The following is a 23,966-nucleotide window of genomic DNA, read 5'->3' as shown; positions in this document are numbered from 1 at the left end:
TTTATTTATTGGTTTTTCTGACAAAACAAGCAGAAACTGTCGAAAATTAGGTATTTTACTATACATTTTCTGAGACAATTCTGACCTAAATTCAGTTTGCACTGAATTTTGAGTATGTTAACGTATGGTTTAGGCAATAAAACTAAATGCGAAAGAAAGCAAGTTTCAAACCGGTTCTAGTGATGTAATTGTAAAAATATAAAAAAAAAACATAAATAAAATATGAAAAAAAAAGTTCCATACGAGCAACATTAGACTGAGTCGATTTGGGGTCATTTTTGAATTTCACTAACCCTGGGGTCTAAAAAGCTTCGTCCTGGTCCAACACTCATCCATGATTTTTTGTAGAATTTTTAAGGAACGTTTACATGAGTAAATTTGAACTTTTAGGTTTGTATGGGAAAATTGAATATTTTGTACTGAAAAATCAACATCATTTTTGTTTCTTCAGTGGAAACGAGCCAGCTGATGGGTATGCTAATTTATAAATTTTCTAAATGAAATTTTCTGCTGAACAACTTTGTCAACCTGCTAATACCCGTTAAGTATTTATTGACTAGGATTGTAGTGGTTTTCAAAGTGCGGGGGGCTTCGAGAGTCTACAAGAATATACAATGAACTGAATAGTGAACAGTGGATTGACTTCTTCAGCTGAAAAACTATTTGTACTGAGTGCTGAAAAACTATTGAACAGATTTTCATAAATTCCAATTTTGAAGAACCCACTATTTTCGTATTTTTAATATCCCTCATAGAGAAAGAAAAACTAATAAGATTCAAATTTAAAAGTGGAAGGCTTAGATTTCAACGCTTTGATAGTCGTCGGGGAATTCAAACGGGGGATTAGAAAATTTATAAGATAATTGAATCTGAGATTTTTAGTTTTAAACATTTCAAAATCATTGGCTAATTTATAATTTTTTAGTTATTTTTCGTTATCAATGTGTTCAATTCTACCATCCAATTTTTAGAAGACTTCTTGTAGAACCATTTGGTACTGCGAATCCAAACAAATGATATCTAAATGGGATGATTGTGTCCAAGAAGAGAAACATTGAAATAAAACTCAACCCCCCTTCCCCTCCCGAAGGCTTAATCCAGCCCTGGACCTGGAATAAGATTTTTAAGATTTTGATTTGTGTTCTGAGTCAAGTTTTGGTGGGGGGAGATGATTTGTTAACAAGAACCTCAATTTTTAATCAAATGTTTCAGTTTTGTCATATTCTTTTTTTAAGAATATTTAATGTACCAAGTTATTAATTTTTTAACATCGCTTCAATTCCTACTTGAAGTGTGAAGCGTGAACAAAATCACGCTAAGCATACCAGCAAGTTTAAGATTTTTTGGCAACGTTCAGCCATTACAGCTCGTACCCCAGCATGAAACGTTGCCGTTTTGTGATGTTTTATTGCCAAATGCTAGACTTTGAGGCGCGTGTTCTCAGTGTCCGCAAAAGGATAATAAAAATCAATATGTGCTTTGCTCGTAACGAGAACAGGCAAAAAAGATACAGCTTCAACCGGATCAGAAGCGGCGAATGAGTCACAGTACACTTCTAATCTTCAGAGAAGATGCTTCATTCGTCTTTAACTTTTCCCAGCGATTGTGGGCTTTCTTTTTTTTTTGTCAAGTGAATCGGACCGGTGGGTAAGTGAAAGCAGCAGCATAATGTTTATTCAATGATTGTTGTAGATTGAAAAATAACACCGACTTGATTGCCAAACGAGTGCCTGTCGCGAAAATTCCAATTATAGCATTTCCACCTCAGGGCTGGAGTATGTCTCGAAACCTTCGCAATCCGGTACACCCATGTTCAAATGGTCAACATTTGTCACCTCCAGCTGCATTCCGTTGGTGCACTGAACCTTAAATCCGTTCAGAATATCCAACAGATTGGAATTTCGGTAGGCATACGACTCGAAGTAGCTGCCATTGACAGCAAACTTGAACTCATTCTCGGTCATGGCAATGGCCAGTTTGAACTGCTGATCCAGCACGAATGGAAAACCGCCGCTGCGTTCCTCATCTCGCCGAAATCTACGTATATTAGGAAAGATATTTGTCACGTCAGATTAGGTAATTTTCTCGCTGTTACTGGTGAATGTGATAGTAATAACTAATAGGTGCAAGAACTTACTCTAATGTTTCGGTGTGCGAATTACGAACTACTACGTAATGGGGATCGAAACGAGGGTTCAGGTGCAGGGCCTGACGTTTCGATCCGTTTTCCAGAAAACGAATGATGAACCCTCCACGTGGGTTGCCGAAAGGGATGGCAGTGATAAGAATTATGTGACCTGCGAATGTAACGAAAGCGGAATGTTGATTTTATGGATGTAAAAAAATGGTACCGTAAAATGGGGTTAATAAGAACAAAGTAGGATTTTCATGGATTTTTTATGATTCAAGTATTTTTCTACCTCCAATCTATATGTTTCGCTCAAGACAAAAAAAAAAGTTTCCCGAACCATTGCGTACAAGCAAATAACAATTCAATTCACATAACGTCACTCGATTTTTTAAATACTCATTTAAAGTAAATAATTATAGAAAACTGGCTAAATTTCATACCATGACAAAATTTGATTGTACTGTAAATGGCTTCGTATTGCTTTAAAACTCATTCATGATTTTTTGTAAAATTTTTAAGTAACGGTTACATGAGTAAATTTGGATTTTTAATTTAGGTTTGTACGGGAAAATTGAATATTTTTTACTAGAAAATTAACTACATGTTTCTTCTGTGGAACCGAACCTGCTTATGGGTTTTGTGCCAATTTATAAATTCTCTAAAAGAAAGTTCCGCTGGACAATTTCGTCAAGACTGTAACTTCTTATCTTATTAGGGAGAAAAGTTATTAGCTTTTTAAAGGGGTGTGTTTTTTGTCTTAAACACGAGTAGTCTAATTTATCACAAGTGTGATTCAAAGAAGATGTAATTTTCTCGTTTTGATGAAATTTTAGTCTTCTTTTTCTAAAAGTTAACGGAAATTACACGAATTTTTTTTGCTGTGTAGCAAGGTAATGCTATCAATTGAATTTATTGTTTTTCAATGCCAAAAGACATACCCCTTTTAAAAAACTAACAACTTTTTTCCCTCATAAGATAAGAAGTTACGGTCTCAACAAAATTGCCCTGCGGGAAATTTCCTTTGGAAAATTTATAAATTGGCACAAAACCCTTTGGAAGGTTCGATTCCACAGAAGAAACAAAAATGATGTTGATTTTCCAGTACAAAATAAAGTCTGCTTCATTTAATATTGGAACACAAACAATTGCGTGTAGTTCAGTCATTTATTAACGAATTCATAATTTGTTTTGTTTGTTTTGTTTATTTTTATAGAGACTTTAAATTTAGAATTCATTCGCCTCTTGAATTCATAATTTCTTTTTCATACAAATGTAGCATTTTCTTTACTCTTTCATAAAAAAAAATTAAAAAAATTATTCATTGCTGTTTCGAAGAAATTCTCGTACTTTTCCCGTAATACGGCACATTAGGCGGCGCACACCCTTTTCGTCCACCGTTTTGGCGATTTGATTCCACCAGTTCTTCATTTGAGTCATGTTCCTAACAAGTTTTCCCTTTGTCTTAAGCCTCCGCTTCGTGATTGCCCAGTATTTCTCTATCGGCTGGAACTGGGGGCAGTTTGGGGGGTTGGGGTCCTTCGGTATTACGCTGACCCCGTTCGTTGCGTACCATTCCATAACCGTTTTGCTGTAATGGCAGCTTGCGAGGTCTGGCCAAAACATTACTGGACGGTCGTGGGCACGAATAAACGGTAGAATCCGTTTCTGTAGGCACTCTTTTTTGTAGACTTCTGATGTCTTTGTCTTGTCAGTGAGAAAGACTTTGGTTTTCTGTCCACAACTGCATATCCCCCGCCAAATCATGTACTTGCGGGCGAATTTATCCGCAAACACGAACTTAAATTTTGCAGGTACATCCCCCCGAGCCGTCGCCAAATAAAATTTTTGACCTGGGATTTGCCCAAAGTCCGCCTTCACGTAGGTCTCATCGTCTATCAGAATACATCCGTCGAACTTGGTCAGCACTTGGTCGTACAGCTTTCGAGCACGGATTCTGGCCACATTGTTCTGCTTCAGCGTCCGATTTGGCTGTTTGCTGGCTCGGAATGACCTTATTCCTTCCCGGAGACGAATTCGTCGCACCGTACTGTGAGCGGCCTGGAACTTATTGGCCAAATCGCGGTCTGAAAGATTGGGATTCCTCTTGACGGCCTTGATGACTTTCCCACGCAGTTTCCGGTCGACAGTTCCACTCCGACGCTTCGAATGCGGCTTCCGAGCCGTCGTCAATGTTTCCTTGTACTGCTTGATAACACGCCATACGGTATTTCTGGGCATTTTAAGCTGTTTAGCTAGCTTCGATGCCGACAACAATGGATTTTCAAGAAAACTGTGCACAATTTGATCTCTCCGTTCGGCTTCCACGGCGGTTGTTTACAAAATGCTATCGTTTGGTGTTATGACATAAATACATGGTGAAAGGTAATGAATTTCCCGACACGTGGGTGAAAAAAGTTTCCAAATCCGTCCACTAGGAGCGCCACAATGAGCAAAAGAATTTGTTCCAATATTAAATGAAGCAGACTTTATTCAATTGTTCCATACAAACCTACACTGAAAGTCCAAATTTGCTCATGTAACCGTTACTTAAAAATTTTGCAAAAAAAACATGGGCTAAACGAGTAGAAGTCGAATTTCTCTTCTGCTTAACTCTGAAATACTGTAATTGTCTGAAAATCGTATTAAACAACCGCTCTACATACCGTAAACTGGGGGAACTTTGATCACTTTTTTCATTCATTTTTGAATATTTTGGAAGGGGTTGCTTTTTCGTAATACCTAAAAGCTTAAAAAACCCTTACTGAGGTGAGGAGTATTAAACATGATCATTGATTGCAGTAATTTCAAACGACATTGGTGGTTATAATTAAATGTTTGTTACAAAACCAGATTTCGAGTTTCGGGGTAACTTTGACCACTATGGTTTTTACGTATCTCAACATTTTCAAATTTATTGTTCTGATGGCATTAAGCACAGAAGGCTCAAAACATAGATAACAGTATTTTTTGTTTCGACTCAATTGATTTGTTCAACGTTTTCTTTCAAAAACAAACATACTCAAAAGATGGACAAAGTTGCTGCATACATTTAGGGGCAAAAATTATAAACAGTTCTCAATATTTTTTGGTCTCAAAAACAAATAAAATTTTACCTTCATGCAATTCCCTAAGTCCTCGTACTGTTCCCATGTTCTTTTTTTCTTCAAACTTCACCATTTGACAGGGTTTTTAGCCACTTTTTCTATACAGGCTTTTTCATGGAAAATGACCGATTTTTTTCAATATCCAAAAATTATCATCAAATGACCATAACAATAACACTTAAACTTAACCTAAACCAAGAAAGAAGTTGAACTTTCACATTGAACAACCCATTTGCTCCTAAAAGCTTAAATTTGATCAGGAGAGATATTTGTTTGTGAGCCTCCAAAAAACCAGATATTTTAAGATTTTAAAATTATATTTTAAGCAATATAAAAAAACTCGTAATACAAACCAGATTAAGCTTATTTGTAACTTAATTTACAGGCTTTCAAACGAAGTAAACAGTTTTCAGATATTTTAACTTTATTCTTAGTTGATGATGATTATCTGCAAAAATTGCATGTTGATCAAAGTTACCCCGCTGATCAAAGTTCCCCCAGTTTACGGTACCCCATTCGTTTTGGGCACATGTACCTAAATCGAACGGTTTAAAAAAACAATATTACCTTATAGTTTTCCCTAGAACAGGACCAATACAATTAAGACATAATAGCATGATTAAGGTTGCCAGAATGTTCTTCACACCCATCCGGGCCTAGCAATTCCGGGCATTTTTTCAAAAAAACCTGGCAAAATCCGGGCATGGATTTCAATTTTTCAAATCCAAAATCCAGGCCAAAAACCGGGCAAAATTTAGGTGTATTTATACATAAAAGAAAGAAGCAATGCGAAAAAAAAATTAAAATTAATATTTCATTAATGTAATTGCAGACTTCCAAAAACTTTTTGGAACATTTAAATATTTAACGTTTATAAAAGTAAATCAGCGAAACTGTTTGAAACAACCGTTGAAAATTTCCATACCGTTAATCGATTTTGCTGAAACTTACTCAAAAACTTTGATTTTTTTTTGTTTCTTTGTGAAAATTGTGAAAAAATCCGGGCAATATCCGTACTTTTTTCACGATATCCGGGCAACCGGGCCGGACCGGACTTTATCGAAATTTTGCATCAAATATCCGAACAAACCCGGATAAAACCGGGCAATCTGGCAAGCTTAAGCATGATACCATGATAGAATGACATAAATAGCAAATATGGCAAAAAACAAACACTATAAACAAAATAATAAAAGTGCTAAATGCATCATAAACATAATAAAAAAATGAAAAATAACTAAAAATGATCGGAAATTGTCTACAAATTAAAAAATAGTAGTTTTTATGCAGTACTAAGTGAAAACAAAGTTGAGAAAAAAAAATCGTTCGATTTTGGCAACACAAAATGTTCGGGCGTGTTGCCAAAAACTAACAGGGTCTGGTTCTACTTGTTAAGCCCTTTCATCCAATACCAATATTGTATGGCTTTCGTGCGATTTTTAGTCTTTTACAAAATTTAAAGTTCAGTTGAAGCCGCCATCTTGGAAGTCAACTTCTACTGGTTTTGCCCTCAAAACCAACAATAATATTTTGAGCCGCGGAGGCCGCCATCTTGGATTTCAAGATTACGTCTGATAGCGAAATTCGGTCTCTCTTGGTTTAACCCTTTACCCAATACCTATATTGTGGACATTTTAAGTCATCTACAGCATTTTAAAGTTCAACGGAAGCGGATTTCAACATGAAATCAGATATTTAGCCAAATTCGACTTCTACACGTTGATCGCTTTGAACTAATGCCCATATTATGGGGTTTTATGCGATTATCAGTCATTTATAGTATTTTCAAGTGAAAATCGAGTTCTACTCGATTTCACTCTCTTTTTTCACTTTCACTCAATACCCATATTGTAGGAGTTTCAAGCGATTTTCAGTGATTAAAATCATTTCAATGTTCAGTGAAAGCCGCCATCTTGGATTTCAAGATGATGCCTGATTGCGAAATTTGTTTTCTTTTCGTAGATCCTTTTCAACTAAAACCCGCATATTGTGGGAGTATCAAGATTTCAAGATGGCGTCCGATTGCGAAATTCGACTTCTACTAATTCAGCTATTTTTCTCAATACCCATATAGTGGTGGTTTAATGCGACTTTTTGTCATTCACAGCATTTAAAGTTTGGCGGATGCCGCCATTTTGGATTTAAAGATGGCGCCAGATAGCGGAATTCGACTTCTACTCGTTTAGCCCTTTCACCCAATACCAATATTGTTGGGGTTTCAAGCGATTTTAAGTGATTTACAACAATTTAAAGTTAAGTGGAAGCCGCAGTCTTGGATTTTAAGATGGCGTCAGACAACGAAATTCGACTTCAACTCATGGTTTGTTCCACGGTTCGTTCACAACCAATCCTTTCTCATTCAAAAATTCTGCCCTCATTTACTGTACTAATGAATAATAACTAAGAAACTAGGATCTCATCCTAAAAGTGTAATTGGTTGGCTTACGAGAGAAACGTAAAATTTTAGCTTTTTATATGGTCACCATTAAGCCATTATAAAACTAATAAGCATTTTATCTTACCATAAAAAAGCTATATAGCATTGAATTGACTAACGCCATGTTGGTTGCAAAATCGAAGAGCACAAATTAATGCCATGTTGATGGATTCACAATGCAAGTATTTGAAATTTTTTTGTCAGGCCTATTTTCCATCACTTCCATCATGATTGACTATTTCGAGGGGTATTTATTTTAAGATACTATTTCATACACAGTTTACCTAAAATCTTTATTAGTTTAGTTTAGTTTATTTATTTTGATAAAAGCTTCATGATAGCTTCGGTGACCAACATTTTAAAGCATGATGATTTTATTGAGGTTTAAAAAATTGGTCATGATGACGTTTCTAGGATAGGTCCAAATAGCAAGATTTTAGCTTTATTAGAGTTCTGGTGATTGCGATTTCATGAAGATTAAAGAGACAGCCCTAAAAAAAAAAGAAATGAGCATAAAAATTGATAAAATTTTATAATATTTCGAAAAAAAAAAGTTTTTTTCCCAAAATCTAATTTCTTAGCTGTTGGGCAGCAAATAATTATGTATTAAACATGTCTATCTACCTTATAGAAAAAATCTTCACCTTTTCAATGATGCTTAAGAAAAATCATTCAGCATTTAAATTTGGAAATATAATCAAAATACACGATGAAAGATGTCTCAAAATTGACCATACAGTATAAGAACCCAAGCAACCAAAAGTCACATATTTACTTGAATGAAGGCATTGAAAGTTACATATTGGCTGACAAAGAGAATAAACTGCCCAATTCCCTTTAGTGAACTTTATGTACTCATTAATGAACTTGAAAGTTGCAAAAGTGATTAATATGTACGTTGTATGTGACTTGTTTTGCCCAATTCCCATTAGTGAACTATATGTGCTCTTTAACGAACTTGAAAGCTGCAAAAGTGATCTATACGTACGTTCTACGGGACTTAAGTCATATAAAGGGCACAAAAGTGCTCAATACGGGATTTGGTAATTCACATAAAGGGCACAAAAGTGCTTAAACGTGATTTGATAAGTCACTCTTCGAGATTTAGTTTCAGTTAGAACAACATCTAGGCGTGGTCTCGTGGTAACGTGTTCGATTCTCACCACGAAGATCGGGGTTCGATCCCCAAGCCGGGCAAGTTTTTTTTTCAATAAGTAATTTTGTACTTAAGTGACCATTCTGATGCGATATATGTAGGAAATGTAGGAAAGAAGCAATTAAGCAACTTGTCGAGTTCGAAATCTGGCGCGTGGCATCATGGCGGCACCGGTACAGAACACAGTAAATAATCCCGAGAAGGTGATATGAACCGAAGCCAACGGTTCAGTTGAGATAGAGAGAAATTTTTTTGCTCATTTTGCGATTTTTTGGAAGCTGAATAGAAGATCATTAAGACTTGTTTTGGAACATGAAAGTATCAATAAGAACTTAAATTTTGAGCTGCATAGAACGTACTTCATATCAATGATGGGGCTGAGTAAGCGTTTTAGTACCTGTTTTATGGGACTTTTGGTTGCTTGGGTAAGGCCGGAAGAAATATCAAATTTGTCTTTTGTCAAGGCCATCCCCCTCGAGTTTTAGTAAATCCCGAAGGGGGGTATCAATGGTCGGGGTTCAACCAGACCAAACTGATCGCCATCAGCAGTTTTCATTAAGTCACTTGAGTTTGGTTTTCATATTTTTCACCTTAAATTCGAAATTTTTAAAGCTAATTTATCAGAACCAGTAGATAGTGTACAATCCGAAGAATACATTCCATTGACTTATTTCCGTTTTTTGGCTTCTCTTAAGCATTGCATGCATTCAATTTTCCTTACGGCGCACACAGGAGTATTTCACCCAAAAACCTGGCCAAAACTCAAAATTTAATTTTCATTGGTTTCTTTCATGTCATTGTTTATTTGATTCTTGAATAAATTTAGCACCATGTACCGGTCAGTTTTTTTACATCTGATTTGTTTATAAGCTGTTGCAGCTGTCGAAACTTGAGTATTTTTATGAGATAGAATTTTTCTAGAAATTATTGAATCAGCGCGACTACGTCATATCAATGAATAAAACTTTCTTTAGTGACTAAAAATGAAAATTTGAAATGGAAAACTTCAATGGAGGGATGTTTAATAATTTTAAGTATAATAGACGAAATTCGATGACTATAGAGACAGTACGCAGTGCTTTGAAAATTCTTCTATTAATTTTTTGTTTCAAACGTTGATTTTTTTTACAAATTAGTGTTTTTGTTTATGTTCCTAGCAAGTCCCGGCAAAATGTTTGATATCATTAGAAAATTGATAACTTCAATAATCATGTGCAAAAGAAAAAACTCGCGCAAACTCGCGCATTTTTGATATTTTAAAGTTTGAAGTTTAAAAATATTGATAGATTTTTTCCACAAAAAAGTCACCTAGGGCTTCGTTTATTTTAAATTAAAGCTCAGTAAAATTAATGTTCTTTTTCGAATATTTTCAAATGTTATTAATTTTCAAAAACAAATAAAAAATTTAGATTTTTTTGAATTTTACAACTTTTCTAACCTGGATTATCTATCATGCCATATAAATGTTAGAAAATTTCTAATAGAAAATTATGAAAAAATACGAAAACGGTAAAAAATATTTTAAATGATCTTAAAAGCGTTTGATAAGTAAAAATAAACTATTTTATTGATTTCAAAACGAAAAAATACTTTTGGCCAACTTTTTCTTCTACGTACTCCTGTGTGCGGCGTTCAGTTCGGTTTGGTCGAAGACAGGCCAAATTAAGTTTAATTTAATTGAAATACTGAGAACAGAATCGAAATTCTGTTAGATTATCGATCTCAAATAACTTGATTTTGTGCAACATAGACTGTATGCAATTTAATTGCATACAAGCAGCAGCAGCAACAAAATTGACTACAGAAAACCAATGTAACAGCCTCAGCACACAGTGGGAAATTGCTGGCAATCCCCCAAAAAAAAAATTAAGTCAGCCATCTTATAATATTTTATTTTATCTTCAAGTGCTTTAACTTAAAATTTTGTCACAATATCATGAAGTTTGATTTTTTATGATATTTCAAAGTTTGATAAACGGACGTTCTTGAAACTCAGAAAGTATTGAAAAAATTATACAAAAAACTATAACTGTAATAGATGAACCTACAAAAAACTATATCTAATTTCTTACAAAGATAATAAACTTACCCGGAAGGAACACTTTCGGAACATCATTGCTAAATGAGTTGAACGTCTCTTCGAGCTGTATGGCAGGGAACGGACTGGGGAAAGCCTGTCTATGATCGACTTGAACAATTTGCATAACATCTTTGGCAACGGCGATGGTCCGAATGTCCGACAGGGCCGCGCGGAAGGCATACGTACAGTATGGATGACCATTGATAGCAACGTGGAACTTATCGTCACCAACCAGAATATAAAGTCGAAATATTTCACCTGTATAGAAGAACGAAAAACCTGTTTGACAAAGCAACGATTGTTTGAAACAGTTAAGAAGTGAAACCTGGCGTTGTTGGGTTCGGTGCTGTTAGTTCGTTGATGTTTTCATCCCGTTCCTCAGGGCCCCATGAGCCCCCAATTTTCGAGTTTCTCACAATTACATCGTCGTGGAAACGGATGGAAAAGTGCAGAATAATGTCAGAATCTTCGGATTTTCCTGACAGAAAGTTAATGTTAACCCTGGAATTAGAGACAAAAAGTTCGAAAAATCTGCTTTACCGAAATTCATGAAATGAATCGTTTTCACCTTTCCGCATCATCAATTGGCCTAGCTCCAATCACAAATATCTGACCGGCTTCCACAGTACATGATAAGTTTCCAGCAAATTGCGTCAACATTTTTATGTTTTTACCGCCACGATAACACTTTCCGTTTGCTCAAATGATAGGATATAACTGAACTCTGCCGAGTTGTAACCACAAACTAAAAACTGAACATATTTCGATGGATTTCGATATCTTAATCATCGTAGCTCTTTATCTTTGCAATCTCCGGAAGGTTGAGTCTAAGTCGTCCGTGTATCAATCATTATCACACATTTTCAGGTGATGTTTTGGAACCGTATGTGTGTTAACAGGTGAGTCGCCCGCGCTACAGCCGTTATCAGTGCAGTCTGATGCAAAAATGATAAGACGGTTTTTTTTTGTTTTCGATGAAAGGTTGACTTAAAGACTAATGGGTTGAGAATTTTCCCAGTATTGAGGCACTGGTGGTGACTCAATCATCATCATTTGTGGTATCAGAAACGTTACTGATATCTGATATTCTAAGGATTCTTTGAACTTTATTCGAATGCCCAAAAATACTTTCAGGGCTTACGATGAACGGACGCTCATAAATAGAGGTGACTTTTATGAATGAAACCGTCTACACTTAAAGATTCTCATCCACTCGTGATTGTCAATATAACAACAGTATTAGAAGTTTGGCGCCTTGAAGCTATCATAGTAGAAAAAGAAACGAAAAGTGATATGTTTTTACAAAAATTAATACACTTTATTGAAAAAGGTTGGCCTGAAAAAGTGGACAAATAATTTAAAGATGTGGTTGCGATTGAAAATGATTTAAGCTCTTTAGTATTTTTTTGGTATATTTGCATTTTTAATAGTTGCGACTTTATCAGGGCGTGGACTAAACTGATTTTTTCAAGGTTTTTTTTTAAACATTTATAATCAATGGACAATGTTGCTGCATACATCTAGGGGTTAAAATTATTAACATTTCTCAATTTTTTTTTGGCCTCAAAAACAAATGAAATTTTGCCTTCATGCAATCCGCACTGTTCCCATGTTCTTTTTTTCTTCAAATTTAACCATTTGATAGAGTTTTAGCCACCGTTGGAAAATCGCCGTTTTTTTTTTCAATATCCAAAAATTATCACCATATGACCATAAAAATAACACTTGAACTAAACCTAAACAAAGGAAAAAGTTGAATTTTCACAGAAAACAATCCATTTGCTGCTAAATGCTTAAATTTGATCAGGAGAAATGTTTGTTTGTGAGCTTTCGAAAAACCAGATATTGCAAGATTTTAAAATTACATTTTAAACAATATGAAAAATCTTCTAATAAAAACCAAATTTAGCTTATTTGTAACCCAATTTATAAGCTTTCAAACTAAGTAAACAGTTTTCAGATATATTAACTTTTTACTTAGGTAATGATGATTATCTGCAAAAATTTCATGTTTATCAAAGTTACCCCGGTGATCAAAGTTCCCCCAGTTTACGGTACTGTACAATCTATCACGAGTCTTATTTCTCCATTATTCTTAGCAACAGCAATAACCGGCGATGCCCACTCACTCGTTTTAACAGACTCAATTATTTTCTCTTTTCCAGCTTGTTCAAATGTTCTACAACTTTTTTCCTTAATCTGAAAGGCTCCTCATAAGCCCTTTTGAAAATCGGCCGATCTTTTTTTTTTTTAATAAAATCAGCTTCCAATCGTCTAAGACTGTATCATATTTTTCACAAAAGGTTACTGTTTTAACGGATTCAATTTAAAAAGGATTACAAGTCCATTACAAGTCAATCCTTAATGACAATTCTGATTAAACCGCTCCCGATTGTGTCCCCTTCTTATGTTATTACGTAAATGATCACCACCTCTAGGTACTCCTGTCCCAATTATAACTCTCATCCTTGTCATCTTATCGACTTACAAAATGATCCCATCGACCGAGTTTATAATTTTCGCTCTACTTCCCGCCAACTCCCTGTTAACTATTATAATATTTTTTCAGCAATTTGAAGAGTGAGATTATCCTCGTTCAAAAGCTTGTACTGGAGATCTTTGTCCCGGATACCAACCACGATGCGATCTCGAATTGCAGTTTCTTTAAAGGCACCGAAATCGCTAAGTTCGGCTTGCAACTTGAGAGCAAACAGGAAATTCTCAGCGGACTCTTCTAGCCCTTGTACAAGTTTATTAAATTTATTGCGTTGCATCATTTCATTGTCGACACAATCTTATCGCTCTTTAAGTTTTTTTTTATAATTTCATTATATGCAAGATCAGAGATATTGCTTGAAGGGTACAATAGTTTCAGTTCCTCAAAAACTGTCGAACCGCTCAAGGTAATACAAAGGGATTTTTTCTGGTCTTCTGGGACCCTATTATAAACAAAAAAAATACCTGCACGCTCGGCCATGTTGAACCATTAATGTTTGAAAAATAACCATAATGGCAGTTTTGTGGATCAAGTCGTTTTATGAGTTTTCAGCGAAAACTCATAAAATGAGATTCCACAGAGAACTGAAATAATGGTTATTTTTCAAGCATGGTCAAAAAAGTAAAAATGGGCCGAAATGAATAGAAAAATAAAGATTTTTATTATGAATCATTTCAAATCTCATTCTATATGATAAATATTATACCTATTTAGAAATGGCCATCAATTCAAAAAAAAATCTTGATAGAAAGCTGATTTTTTATTTCAAAACATGATATTTCTAGTCCCTTTCACCGGTATCTGCACTGTTGGAAACGGTAAAAGAGCTGCTGGCAAAAGAGCTGTTGGCCACTGCTGCCACAATTACGGACGAAGCGCTGCTGCCTGTCCTCTAATAGTTGCACAGCACGCTTTCGGTTCTTCATTTATTTTAGTGCTGGTTTTTTCCTCTTAGATTTTCGGAACCGACTTGTACCTCTTGGTGCAGCAACACTGGAAAGTTCCGGAGCATCCTAGAATTAGTTTTTCAAGGTTATATTATTCCTGCAAACGTTGATAGGGATTTTCAATGATGCCATGTACTTACCCAAAAACTCAACGGCAACTGGTAACAAAGAATGTTTGTTTTCCGCTGAATCGACCGACGAATAGCTGTCTGCGGCTGCTTCCGATTTCAGATAACCCAAGTTTTTTTTTTTCACAACAACTCTCGCCTAAAAATGGAATTGAAAGATAGCGAGAATAATTCTATTTATGAGTATTATCAAGCGAATACTTACAGTTTTTGTTATGAAGAAATTCAGGGGAATTCTTCGAAATTAACTTGCAAGTCCAACGCGGAACCAGAAAAAGAACAAACACTTCTACGATTGCAAAAATGGCGACTGTTTTTCCAATCATTTTATTGTTGAATTTCAACCATAATTGAAATTTTTGTCATGAACTCATAAAATGGTTAAAATTAAACGATTCATTACGGTTGAAAAATAACAATTTTAGTAGTTCTTCAATAAATATCATAAAATGTATGAAAAACAGTCGTTTCTGGTTAAAAAAATATGAGCGTGTGAATCTTTCAGAGTAATAGAGCATTTCCTTAGACAGATTGTGGTACACTCAGAAATGAAAAAAATATCAAATTTATTTTTATATATTTATCCTGTAATTTATAGGCGATTAATAAGTTCAGTCATTAAAAAATAAGTATCGAGATATTATTTTTTATGCATTGGAAACATTTCTGCGTGAGAAATCATCCAGTGCATAAAAATTAGATCCGAAACATTTCAAGCTGTCACTTTTTTTCTTTTTTTGGCGGTCGATGTTTGTTGCTGTTATGCAAAACTCGAAAAATTTATCGTCTTCTCCGGTACTACTGGTGGCGCAAGTAATGTTTTTGGGACTTTTTAATAAAGCAGAATCATGCTCCAGAATGAAAATGTAAGTACCACTGCCATCCGGAGTCTCATAAAATGTATTGAGTAGTTTTTTTTCCATTCATTCACAGATTGAATTGTCTGGAAATGTTGCTGCAGCAGTTCTGGTGTGTTGGCCATTCTTCTCGAGCAGCTCGGAAATTTTTTGACTCAGGACAAACGACCGGGTGAAGGGTTCATACTATAAAACCCACAGAAGGTGTCCACTGCCAGGAGTGATATTCCGCTGATGATTCCATGATCACTAGCAGAACTTTATCGAGAATGTCCGCCAGCCTTTCGGATGAGTCAATCGGTTCGCTCGGCGGCGAACTTACGTTACGGGCACATCCAGGAACAGTTAGTATTACTGCAATTGCTATTTTTTTAAAGTTTAAATATTGTTTTGTTTTTATTTTAAGCTTTTAATAAATAACATTTTAAAACATTTATCTCTTTATTTTATTTGTTCCGAAAAATGTTCAATTTGCGGTGCAATAATTATTCATAGGACTGCTATTATAACCACCGTTTAATTATTTTTACGACCACCAGATGTCGCTGTTGTCCATTTCTCAATGCATAAATTTTAATCGTAGAAATATTTCTCAGTGAGAAATATCCCAGTAATTACACCATGAGAAATATCCTTGTGCGTAAAGAGGGAGAAATGGGAAAATACCTAAAAAATAATTGATTGATATTTTATTTATTTCTGAGTGTAGGGTAACTTTTTGTTTTTGTTTTGAAAAATGTAAACATCAACTGGTCGCCATTTTGATCTTTAATGATAAACACTGTTCAATGCTTTCTTTTAAAAACTTCTTTAATCAAAAACATTAACATACCTTCATGTCTCAACTTATTATGAATTTAAAATTAATTAAATAAAGAGTTTATATTCTTCTCACCAAGGGGCGCATGCAAAACCACTATAATGGCATTGCAAATTTCATTTCGTTGCTATCTGGTAATTGAACATGCGTAATGTTGTTGTTATGTTTACCCTACCACGATATGCCGAGAAAATGTAAACATGAGAAATCAGCTGTTCGCCTGACAAGTGGGGAAATGCTTTATTGGTGAAAGAGGTGCCAAGCACATAAGCCATCTACTAAACTCAAAATAAACAATGAATAAGGAACATCAGGAAAATAAATATTTTATCCACCTTAGAACTCCAAACCTTTTTCCTGAACAAGTCGTTTTCAAAATGGCGACCCTTCAACACTTCGTGGAACCTAGGATTATCGCTCACTTACCACGGGCCTATCCAAACAAATCGGGCCGATTCTTCTATCGCCGCTGCTAATCTGAGCGTTCTCAAGCACTTCTGTCACCTTTGAATGATACCTCGGACTTCCCAAGCTAACCTTGTTGGTACTTAGGCAATTCACACGCCGTCACCAATCGCCGTTCCTTTTCAGTATCGCTCTAAGGAATGAACACTCTGCCCTCCACTGTTTCATGTATTGAACTATACGGACCAAGCTGTATCACACAATAAAAATACAAAAGGAGAGCAAAAAAAAGATTAGTGTTCAAATAAAAAAAGTGTTTGATTTCTTTTTACAAAAGGCTCACAAGATGGCGAATACGCCATATAAAAAACTACAGCCTCTTTAAACAATTGATGTACGCCAAACTGAAAATTTGAATCATCATACGAGTGACAGATTAGGCGAGTCGAGAGGACAGCTTGATCATGTTCACAATTTTAAGCGAGTTGAGAGGTCAGCCTGAACGTATCGATAGAAATTTCATGCAAGTTGAGAGGACAGCTTGAAATCGAAAGGCGAGTTGAGAGGACAGCCTGAAAGTATAAATAGAATTTTCATGCGAGTTGAGAGGACAGCTTGAAATCGAAGAGCGAATTGAGAGGACAGCCTGAAAGTATCGATGGAAATTTCAAGCGAGTTGAGAGGACAGCTTGAAATCGAAAGGCGAGTTGAGAGGACAGCCTGAAAGTATCGATAGAAAGCGTCACTTTTCCCGCATTATGCAAATAGCATGCTTATTGCTAAAACCTTCAAAACGCTTATCCGACTCAATCTCTAAACCTCCAACCAACTCCAAACTTTACACTTCGGTACACCAAATTCTTTCTCGTCGCTACTGAAAAGAAACACGTTGCGCTTTGTGTCCTCATCTCGAATGTGTTGGTGTGCAGACCGATCCGGAGCTACGAAACCCGGAAGCAGAACTGGAGAGTCAACTGTTCACGAACTACCGGGAGAATCACATACGCTACTCGACTCGCTCGCTCGCTAGCCGACTGACTGACTGGCTGCGTACACGCTTGTGACGCGAATGACGCGGTGTAGATTTAATCCATTCACACATCCTCCTCCTATCCCAAACAAAATAACATTAATAAAATTACTAATAGACTGTTATAAAATCGTTTCTTTTTATAAAGTTTTTAATAAAACGTGATAATGGAAACAGGGAGACGTTGCAGAACAATTATCACAATTTGAAATACCGATTCAAGAACACTCATCTTCTTGGCTTCGGCCATGATTCCTATCAATAAATATATGTGAAGTAGGTATGAAGAGCTTACGCTTTTGTGCGTTGTTGATGCTTACCTATCTTCAGAATAGCGGTAGGCTTTATAGCGGCACGTTATCTAAATATACGGGAAAATTGTGCCTTAAGCGTCAATTTTCCAAAAATGCAAACAATGTCAAAACTGAAATATCAAATTCTATTACACTGCCTATGGCTGAATCTTTTTTGAATTTCAATTAATTGCCTCCCTGAATTAACATGAAACCACGTTGTATAAAATTTTAAAATCAACAAGAAACTCTTAAATATTGTGAACGAGTGCACAAATTAATGAAATACATTTGTGAACCCAGTGTTTGGAAAAAATTATGTAAAAAATTAGGAATGAAAAGGAGGTTTTATGCCTACGGGAGCATGAACTTGAAAGTAGTTCAACTCCCGCGAGCTTTTCCCTGCTCAGAAAAAAAAACTCAAAATTACTGTTTATTCTGAAATACCACACATTTTACTCTGTTCATCAAGGTCAATTTTGTTATCCATAAATTGTGCATTTTGACTCAATTTATCTTCCTCCAGTGCTCACGCAGAGAAGATAGTTTCTTACAGTAATGCGTGAAGTATTGGTTATAGAACTTCTTCTCTGTGCTTTTGACGAAATTCGAACTAATGTACAGAAAACATAGCGGGCTTGTGATATAGCTCAGTTGGCAAGTCTGTTGTATCCTGAGCCGATGTTCGCGAGTTCGAGCCCAAGAGTAAACATCGAACACAGTTGTACCGGATAAGTTTTTCAATAACGATCCGCCAACTACAACGTTGATAAAGTTGCGAATGCCATAAATATGGTAAAACGACTATAATCGAAACAACAACAAAAGTACAGGAAACAATATTTGGTCAGTTATCCTGAAGGAAAATGCAGTTGTCAAAGAAATAAACGTTCTTTCTTTCTATTCGACTTGCTCTTTTTCATTTTTTTTAACTTTAAATTTGATACAGGATTTTTTTTGGCCGTTCTCTAGACTCGCCTAACTCTTTTCAATAATTTTTTTCATGCTGCTCTCTCGACCCACCTGATTATTTATTTGATTAGATACCTAAGTTGTCCTATCAAGACACTCTCCATTTTATATCTTAAATGAGGAAGCTGTCTTTACAAATTTTGTTTGTCAATGCAGCCCTGTCAACTCACTTTAAACTTAAAAAAAAATATTTGAGCTGTTATCTCTTATATGTGTACATTTGTGATTATTTAGTTCAAGCTTTCTTAAAGCCTTCCTCTCAACACGCCTTTTCCTAATTTCAAACTTTCTTCTCTGTTTTCTTAACTCGCTTGATTTTCAATTTTATATGATATTGTGGTTGTCCTTACATGTTAGCTTCCAGACTCGACTCATAATTAAATCGTATCTCAAGCTGTTCTCTCAACTCGCATGCCAATTATTTCTTTTTCAAGCTGCTCGATTTCCTACAAGATAAAACACTTAGACTGTCCTTCATCTCGCCTTCTGATTTCAAGCTATCCTCTCAACTCGTTTGAAATTATCGATACTTTCAGGCTGTTCTCTTAACTCGCATTTCAATTGCAAGCTGTCCTCTCAATTTGTATGAAGTTTCTATCTATACGTTCAGACTGTCCTCTCAACTCGCCTTTGGATTTCAAGCTGTCCTCTCAACTCGCTTGAAATTTCTATCGATTCTTTAAGCTGTCTTCTCAACTCGCTTTTCGATTTCAAGCTGTCCTCTCAACTCGCTTGAAATTTCTATCGATACGTTCAGGCTGTCCTCTCAATTCGCTTGAAATTGTGAACATGATCAAGCTGTCCTCTCGATTCGCTTAATCTGTCACTCCGTTCGGATTGGTTGGATCGTTCATCTTGAAATTGTATGATGATTCAAATTTTCAGTTTTTGATGCGCTTCGGACTCACGGACTCCCAAAAGGCTCATAACTTTATGGTATTCGAACGAGAGCTGTAGAACGAACAGAATTGAATTTATTTCCAAAAACATACTGGTGTTTTCAAGTCGTTTTGATCCAATATTTCGGAGCATCATTTGCCTACACTAGGGCGTTTTACATCCAATGATTTCAAAGCGTTAGCAAAAAACCGAATATTTTTATAGTTTTTACAATAAAATGTAATTTTATTGACAGAATATGAGAAATTTCAGACACGAGGTTTAAGCTTAACTCGTTTTTGCCACTTTTTTAAATCAGTAGTCTTTCTTCGTATTTCCTATTCCTGTGACATTATTTTTTAATAAATAATTTTTGAAGGAATAAATCGTCCACGATCTCTAGAGATAATATTTTATAAGTTACTGATTCCAAATTTTATCTTTCTTTTTCATTACAGGCGGCTCCAATTCCCGGGACTGAATTCGATTACCACACCAGGACTCACATGGATTTGATAAGATTATAACATATATTTTCTTATTTAAAACTCATTCATATATATTTTTATTGACCCGAACACGACTTATGTAGCCAAATTGAAGCCGTAATGAAGTGATATGATGATCATGAATGCTTCTATAGATTACATGTTCCACCAACAGATCGCCTATCAAATACCCGCCTTTACTTATCATTCTCGATCTATGAATATCCCTCATTACAATCTATCAATCAGGTGAGGCTGCCCCGGGACATCAGTTTTTTGTGTTCCCCTCGTTGAACTCGCTCCCTTCGACGATGCATGGTGGAATTCGGATTTACAACGCGACCCTCTGGATACGGTTGGAGCCCAAAGTCAAGAATATCGAAACTCTGTGGGCACCGTTTGGCAATAAGAATCTCATCCTGTGGATCTTTCGCTTAGTAAGTGGTTCGAAAAATGTATTAAATGATGAAGAGGTAGGATAAACCAATCTACTAAAAAATCAACATTAATAAAATTCTACCAATTTGTTCAAGGAATTTGCAAAGCATACATCGATGGCAGCAAAACATACAATATCGGTTGAAAAACTAGGATGGCAAGAGATCGATGTTACTAATGCGGTTCGAACTTGGCACTCAGAGAAAACGAACGATAGCCTACGGCTGTTCGTCGATTGTTCCGGATGTGGTAATAAAATAACCATCCATTTGTTCGACGAAAACCAAAGCAAAGTAAAGGAATCGTTTCTTAAGGCTCAAAAAATTAATCCAAAAAAGAAACCTGAAAACTTTATAGATTACAATCGACCTTATCTGTTTGTAAGTTTGGCAACAAACCATGTAAAACGTCTTCGACGACGAGCTTTGGATTGTACCGGTGCTCCGAATGAACAGTGCTGCAAACAAAAATTTTATGTAGACTTCAAAGCATTAAAATGGGATGACTGGATCATACGACCTCATGGATATTATGCTAACTACTGCAAAGGAAGCTGTCTTTTACCAGATAAATTCTCGGCCGAATATCAGTACGTTGTGGACGAATATCGAAGACAAGGTCAAGTTACAGGCATCCACCAGTGTTGTGCTCCGACTAAATACTCACCAATGTCGCTTATTTTTTATGGTCCTGATTCGCGTGTTATCAAGCAAGATCTTTCTAAGATGATTGTAGAAGAATGTGGCTGTCCGTAGTTTTTTTTTTAATAAATATTCAATAGTTAACGTCAATCCTACCATATTTGTATTTACAACTTTACAAATAAAATGTAAAAATAAATTTTCCATTTTTGCTACCTAAACTCTAAATGAAATGAGTATTAGTTTTGTTACTCTATCATAGACCCATCTGCGATAAGTTTTTCCTTGCTAACGATGCCTAAATGCAGCAGACAAGATAAGGCAGCGGATTGTTCGGCGTATTTTTTGTTCTTTTCCCAAAAAGAGGAGCTGTAACGGCGGTCACCTACTAGGACGATCGCCCGGAATAGTTTATCTTTGTGCACGATTTCATACTTGGGGAGTTTGAGGTTGTTTTTTACAGTGTAGATGTAGAGCCTACTCTTGGGAAGATCTCCGTCTGTAAAAAAAAGGAATTTTATAAGAATATGTTAATAAAATGCGACAAGTGCCACTGGTGGCTTATCTAACTTATACTTAACACAATCAAACAACAGACTTAATTTTATTCTAAGCAAAAAAAACATTAAAATTTTTTATTTAAGTCTTTTTTTCTTATTTTAAAACTGATTTTCATTTCTCAGGAAAAAAGGATCTCTTTGAAAGAAAAGCTGAAATTTTGCTGGTATGAGAAAAATATTGAGCTAAAACTTACCAACGGGATAGTTAACTCGTATGAAGCACACGTTATCCTGAATAACATCTAACTCCTCGGTACTTTCAATTCGGGCTTTTTTAGAAGGATTGCCATTCCCGTTTGATGTTGCCTCCTGCTCTGTTTCGGGCTGAGGACAAGCTTGGCGACGTCCCTGTAGACCTGCTTTGTGGTATTCTAGTTGTTTTTTCCTGCAGTACTCCCCTATACTCCAAACGTCACTGTAAAGTATTTCAAGTTAAATCACGATCGAATTGATATACTCTTTTGATCTACCAAATTTGTTCCATCGTTTGACTGTCGAGAAATTTGCGTCCCATAGCAGATTCCTGCAAATCGCGGAGAATCATTTGCACACAGTACTTGGTGTTTGATGGAGAATTGTCGTAGTCTATGGCCAAGCGAAGATATTCGTGTATTACTTCCTCGATCGGAAGCGGACCCTCCTTACGAAATATGGAACAATTCCACTGTGCAGCTCGTGCTACCATAACGCTACTGGCCCCACAGGCATCTCGGAACCGCAGGATATCAGATCGTTTATTCATCTCTTGAGAACCTCCATTGGCTATGACGGGAATTTTCGTTATCTCACATATTTTTTGGATAACGTCTAAATGTAGAAAGGAAAAGATAAGTTATGTTTTCTGAATTGATAAAATAAGCCCAAGAGACTCACCGGGATGCACTGGATGTCGCGGACGTTCTATTTTTGTTCTTCCATGTACGGCAATTGCGGCAATTCCAGTCGACTCCAGAGTACGAACCGTGTGTAGTGTGTCTTCTAGTTCTGGCATAATACGAATTTTACAGGTCACTGGAATGTCCAGATTGTCCACCAATGTCTTTAGGATTGTTTTAGCCCGATCTAAATCATACAATAATGCAACCCCCATGCCACCCTTTATCGAAAAATCCTTAGGACATCCCATATTTATATCGATCGCCGTTATATCTTGCTGGATCATTCGACCAACCGCTAAGGCACGTTCGGCACTAGCAGTTCCGAGTTGTAGGGCAACTTTACCCTTTTCTTTTTCACATGTTCGGAATATTATGGTTCCATCCGATTTGTCAACGTAATCAACGGTGTTGAGAACATCTGTGGATTTGAATAAATCAAATTGAATGCATTCAAAATTACTTGCGGGTTAATTTCTTACCATTCACGCGGCGCTCAGATCGTAAAAGTTTCCAATCGATTATTTCTTCCGAATAGACTATATCCGCTCCATAACACAATGCCAAAAGTCGCATAGGAAGAGTCCCTACTCGCACCATAGGTGCTAGTATTAACTTATTGCGGTAATCAAGAATATTTTCCATTTTAAATTTTGTACAAAGTTCCAGAGCCAGAACCCAGCAAATTCACGAAAGTTTGTTGTTGATTTGTAAATTTTAAAAACACATGGTAGCAGAGGTGCCAGGTGTCTTGATTTTTTAAATTTTTTCCTGATTTTCCAGAGATTTCTCGTCCTAATTTTTTTTAAAACTCGCTGTATACGATTATGTACAATTGTCCTGATTTCTTAAAAATGGTCTTCAAAGTGTCCTAAATTGTCCTGATTTTCAAACAAGCATCCCAATAACAATAGAATTTGTAGTCAATTGACGAGAAAAATAAATTTTAGAAATATTCGTTCTGTTCTGAGAAACTGAAAAAGCGTGTTATCACAATCTCATGCATGTAAACATAACGAATGGCTAGATCAGCATTTTTTTATGTTAAATGGAAAAAAGTGATTTTTAAGTGCTTTCAACGTTTTACTTTAAAAAGCTAAAAAGAATGCCTATGAAATGCGTGAAAAAAAGTATTTGCAATAGTTTAAAATCTCTAGCAAGGACAGATTTTACAAAATGCTTTACTCAGTGTACATATACACAAAATAAAATGATTAAATCAAATTAT

At 35.8% G+C, this 23,966-nt stretch overlaps 3 protein-coding genes and 1 long non-coding RNA gene across 4 annotated transcripts; 1 reads left to right on the top strand and 3 right to left on the bottom strand.

The window, feature by feature from the left end:
• The first annotated feature begins 1,494 nt into the window (after positions 1-1,494).
• On the top strand, positions 1,495-21,538 carry LOC129739238 (inhibin beta chain-like). The gene is made up of 3 exons (XM_055730660.1): positions 1,495-1,647; positions 20,195-20,697; positions 20,758-21,538. The coding sequence occupies exons 2-3, from the start codon at positions 20,536-20,538 to the stop codon at positions 21,415-21,417; spliced, it is 822 nt and encodes a 273-aa protein (XP_055586635.1). The 5' UTR covers positions 1,495-1,647; positions 20,195-20,535; the 3' UTR covers positions 21,418-21,538.
• On the bottom strand, positions 1,649-11,770 carry LOC129739237 (32 kDa beta-galactoside-binding lectin lec-3-like). Its single transcript, XM_055730659.1, has 5 exons — positions 11,477-11,770; positions 11,234-11,409; positions 10,918-11,166; positions 2,138-2,297; positions 1,649-2,037 (listed from the first exon to the last, which is right to left on the bottom strand). Exons 1-5 carry the CDS (start codon positions 11,566-11,568, stop codon positions 1,749-1,751), a joined length of 966 nt encoding a protein of 321 aa, XP_055586634.1. The 5' UTR covers positions 11,569-11,770; the 3' UTR covers positions 1,649-1,748.
• Positions 14,204-14,784, bottom strand: LOC129739239 (uncharacterized). The gene is made up of 3 exons (XR_008735775.1): positions 14,686-14,784; positions 14,493-14,619; positions 14,204-14,418 (listed from the first exon to the last, which is right to left on the bottom strand). It is a non-coding gene; the product is annotated as an uncharacterized LOC129739239 (long non-coding RNA).
• On the bottom strand, positions 20,047-23,451 carry LOC129739236 (tRNA-dihydrouridine(20) synthase [NAD(P)+]-like). The gene is made up of 5 exons (XM_055730658.1): positions 23,221-23,451; positions 22,737-23,159; positions 22,334-22,670; positions 22,058-22,278; positions 20,047-21,802 (listed from the first exon to the last, which is right to left on the bottom strand). The coding sequence occupies exons 1-5, from the start codon at positions 23,381-23,383 to the stop codon at positions 21,552-21,554; spliced, it is 1,395 nt and encodes a 464-aa protein (XP_055586633.1). The 5' UTR covers positions 23,384-23,451; the 3' UTR covers positions 20,047-21,551.
• Between the last annotated feature and the right edge of the window lie 515 nt (positions 23,452-23,966).

Source organism: Uranotaenia lowii, chromosome 1, assembly GCF_029784155.1.
Source record: "Uranotaenia lowii strain MFRU-FL chromosome 1, ASM2978415v1, whole genome shotgun sequence".
NCBI lineage: Eukaryota > Metazoa > Arthropoda > Insecta > Diptera > Culicidae > Uranotaenia > Uranotaenia lowii.
This window is presented reverse-complemented; position numbering and strand designations above follow the sequence as displayed.